This window comes from Triticum aestivum, chromosome 6D (genome assembly GCF_018294505.1).
Source record: "Triticum aestivum cultivar Chinese Spring chromosome 6D, IWGSC CS RefSeq v2.1, whole genome shotgun sequence".
Lineage (NCBI taxonomy): Eukaryota > Viridiplantae > Streptophyta > Magnoliopsida > Poales > Poaceae > Triticum > Triticum aestivum.
Genome location: NC_057811.1, coordinates 469,165,856 through 469,170,255, shown reverse-complemented (window position 1 = coordinate 469,170,255; position 4,400 = coordinate 469,165,856). Strand labels below are relative to the sequence as shown.

Genomic DNA, 4,400 nt, shown 5'->3' with positions numbered 1-4,400 from the left:
AATATCATCACTTCTATAAAAGAAACTGTAAAATATCATGGATCCAAAAGAAAAATCAAGAACAGGGCGAAGGACAACCCTCATCAGTTCCGCCATGAAACTTTACAGAAATCTCTCTCGTGCTGCAAATTGCTGGCCTGATCCGGCCGGCTGGGGGGCACTGGTGCCACCCGCGTGACGGGCGCAAGCGACGGCTAGACGCCACTGAGGAGCTTATCCAAAGCCGAAACAGGGGAGATGCATCCACACTCTAGAAACAGAAACAGAAACGGAAGCAGAGAGTTGTTGCGGCAAGGCAATCATCCAAGGATGGATAGGCCTCCGGTCACGGGACAGATCAGATGCATGAATCATGTGTCTCCAATTTGTCACTCATTTGCATTGATGTATATCCAGAACCAAACTCAGGGGTTATACACAGCGGAAAGAGAGGAAGAGAGCACACTCTATGTACAGGTGGAGCAGAGATGACGAACTCACTCTATGTGCAGCAGGGAGGAGGAAGAGGCTCACTCTATGTACAGCCACTCTATATACAAATATAAGCTAGCTAATTGATCAGGCCGGGATGGAATTGGGTCTAAAACTCCAATCTTCCGGCCTAATATAACCCACCGATCTTCTATACAGCGACCGGGATTATTCGGAGGATTTCTCTCCTATGTGCAATTTGTGCAGTATGTACTGTATCTTGCTGCTATGACATGTCGACGATGTTTTTTTTTACTGGTAGCTGCCTGCGCGGCCGCCAGCCATGGACACGGCGGATAGCCGGCTGGGTCCGGCGCGGAACCGCTCAGCGCGCTTCCGGTGTTGCGACTGCTGCGCCGCGGGGGACGGTGCAAGCGCCCTGCGTGCCCAGTGCCCGCTCCCCACGGGGACGAGCTGCGGGAGCGCCCTGACCTGGCGCCTAGAGCAGCCGCTGCCGACGGGCGGCGACGAAGGGGCGGAGACGGGCTTGCTGCCGGCGGCTTGGACCTCCTGCTTGCGCTCCTTATGGAGGCTGCAGCGGAACGAGCCGGGGTGGTTCGTCGGGGAGCACATGCAGGACCGACGGATCTTGTGGGCGGCGGTGGGGGAGGAGGGGGGAGACGAGACGCTGACGGACTTGACCGCCGAGCCGGCGGCGGAGAGCTTGACACGGGAGAGCGAGGCGGATTGGTAGTTGGGAAAGGGGCTCAAAAGGACAGGACCGCTGGGCCGAGATGTTGCCGCCGTCGCCATGATAAGAGATTAGAGGAGGGAGGTGGAGCGGTTGGGAATCAGAGGAGAGGAGGGGCTTTGTGATGGTAGCCGGTTGGCGTCATTTTATAGGCCGGGAAGGGAGAAAGAGGGGCAGTTTGGTAACTTAGTGGCGGATAAAACCTGCAGCTCAATCGAGTTAAACTTTGTTTCTCAAAAAAAAGTTAAACTAACTGAGGTTATGGGTAGCACTCCCACGGGAACCGGCATTGGGTTCAAAGCAGGTGGGAATATTCTTTGGGCTCATGCATGCCAACCTGCTTTGAAATACAAATACTGATTTCAGTGTCAAAGTTCTGGTCAATTTCTTGCATTACAAAACCAGTATCTTGCTACTAGCATTATAGTCATGGCAAAGAAGTAACTAGTACTATATTCGAACGATTTCTGCACCAATGAATCGGAATATATGGTTGTTTCCGTGTGAACTGCTCATAAAAAACGTCATACTGAAGCACTGATGCATTTTTCTATTGCGGACTCCAAGAACCGACATAGTCGCCGTAATGGCAGTGTTCATCGGCGCCGAATCTGTTCACTCGCGCCTGGTTCGTGGAGCCCGCGCGAAGGAAGGTCAGGGGACCGTGGAGCCGCCGGTGATGCACATGTGATTCGGCCGCGATAAGATGCTCCGATCGCTGTTAGCGTCCGGCGTCCGTCGATTCCGGTGTCTACGAGACGATGGAAAGTGGCCGTCTCTTTCGCTACCACTCCGTGTCTCCGTTTCACTTTTGGCTTCTTCATTGGGTGGCACACGCTCCTGTCTTTTGCGCTCCGGTGGGTGTATTTTCAACGTGATGGGCCGGATGTGGAAAGATCGTGATCGACAAGTGTTCCTCGGAACATGCGTCGGTTAATGCCTAGAGTAATCCTCGCAAATATAATTACTCGAGTTTAGACTATCCACAACGGCTAGTAATATAGAGTAATAACATCGGCATGTTACTATCTCTATAGTGAGGAATAATATATGTGGTAACATGTAACACTTCATTTATTAGGCTATAGACTCATTTTGCCTTGATATGTGTGATGTTACTCATACTAGTACTAACTAGCTATTTTACCACGTGCCTCTCTTTCTTCATTTATTGCTTGCCACATCATCTATTTTATCTAGATATGTGTGATATTACTACTTATGTTAGGCTAGTCATAGTGGGGAGTAACTTATACTAGTGTCATGCATATGAACTAATCTAAGTTACTACCTTCATAGTGCAAAGTAACATAGTAGTGTCATAGATGGCTTCATTTATTAGCTTGTAGACTCATCTTTTCTCGGGAAGCGCTATATTACAGTAACGTATTATGTTACTCTAAGGCTACTCATAGTGGGGAGTATCATATACTAGTATCATGCATATGATACTAGTATATTATCCTACATTCATAGTGCATAGTATCATAAAATAGTATCATAGATGACCATATTTATTGCCATGCATGACACAAGTAGCATAGCATTTAACATGATACGATATCTACCTATGTTACTCTAACCCCATCTCTCTTTTTTAATTGTGTGCCGCATAAGCATGTTTGCTAGTCTTAAGTACATGTTACCGGTTACGTTACCCCTACTATGGCCAGCCAAAACACCTCTCTCCTCATTAACTACTCCCTCTGTAAAGAAATATAAGAACGTTTTTACAGAGGGAGTACATGTCACGTAAGAAAAAAAATTAAACTGTGTTATGTTTCTACTCTTACCGTGGATAGTCTTAATCACAGCCGTGCGCTGCTGCACCTGACCCTGGCCACATGCATATGCAGGCGCATATCGGCATATATTGTTTACCACACAACAACTGACGACGCAGCAAAGGACAGATCTAGTGTTTTTTTTTAACTAAAGGAGCACTGTTCAGATCATGGCCGGCCGCAGAACACAGCTTGCTAGGCCCGCAGGTTCATCGTTCCGAACGGCCAGCACCACACGCCCGGTCGGAGACACGTCCTGGACGCCGCGCGCAACGGCTGCGTGCTGGGAGGGGGTGCGTGGCGCCGGCCGGCCGCGACAGCTGGGTCGATGCCTCGATCGGGCGGGGACTACATGGCCAGTGATTTGTTTTTGTCTCTGGCCATACCTTGTCGTTTGGATACGGAACAGCTACCCTGCCCGAGCTCGTTAGTTTTTTTTCTCAAAAAGGAGGAAAACCCTAGCCTTTGGAGTATATAGCAAAAAACTACCATATTACAGGTTATGTCTATAAAAAACTACCTTTTTTATTTTGCAAAAATCTATCACAAAATTGGTTGGCTGTTCAAAAAACCCAAATAACAAAACTATTAAGTGTTAACCAGGGTTATGAAAGGGTGGGGTCCACTCGTAAGTGTTGACCGTTAAGCCCACATGTCATCCGCCTAGCCCATTAAAAACAAAAAAATGAGTTGAAAACACCCAGACGAGTCAACTCCACGGCGCCCCACGTCTCTCCTCCCTCACCCGAGTCTGTTCTGCGCCCGACCTGACCGCCGCGCCGCTGCCAGAAGCCACCATGGCCGACGGCCAGGGTGCACGAGCCACATCGTCCCATCTTCTGCAGCCAGCATCGCCGCCCGGACCATCTCCGGTGCTCCCTCCGCCCCCTCCCTGCAAGCTGCCGCCGGCAATGCCCACCAGAGCTCAGGCCGCCACACCTAGGACCTCAGGCAGCCGCGCGCCAGCCATGCCCAGGAGCTCAAGCCGCTGCTGCGCCTCGACCATGGTCCAGGAGCTTCGGGCGCTGCGCCCAGCAGCTGGAGCAACCACCGCTTTTCCCAGCAGCTCGTGTCGCCGTGCCCAGGGACAACGTGACCCGCAACTTTTAGGAGGAGCGACAGCTCCATCGCGTGCAGCAGCCCGCTCACCCTCGAGCTCCACCGCCAGAGCAAGGCCGGCCGATGCGCACGGGTCCCTTCGTCCGCTCCGGCGACGAGCTCGCCGGCAGGGACGGGATTGCTTTTTAAAAAAATTACAGGGACCTTATTGCTTTTTTATAAAAATTAAAGGGACCCGATTGCTTATATTTTCTATGTAGGGACCTGATTGCCTTTTATAAATAAATGTGGCCCATCTGTCATAACTTGTCAATGGTCAACCTAACGGTCGAAGCTAACGGTCAACCTAACGAGTGGACCTGAGCTGTCATAATCCGAATCAATTTTAAACAACA

The 4,400-nt window shown here is 50.4% G+C and overlaps 1 protein-coding gene across 1 annotated transcript; it reads right to left on the bottom strand.

Annotated features, from left to right (window-relative positions):
- Positions 1 to 355: 355 nt before the first annotated feature.
- LOC123142058 (uncharacterized) lies at positions 356 to 1,271 on the bottom strand. Its single transcript, XM_044561083.1, has one exon. The coding sequence runs from the start codon at positions 1,222 to 1,224 to the stop codon at positions 724 to 726; it is 501 nt and encodes a 166-aa protein (XP_044417018.1). The 5' UTR covers positions 1,225 to 1,271; the 3' UTR covers positions 356 to 723.
- Positions 1,272 to 4,400: the final 3,129 nt, after the last annotated feature.

Bases quoted from the DNA above. Each gene is read 5' to 3' on its own strand.
- LOC123142058 (XM_044561083.1), bottom strand. From the start codon at position 1,224: ATGGCGACGGCGGCAACATCTCGGCCCAGCGGTCCTGTCCTTTTGAGC.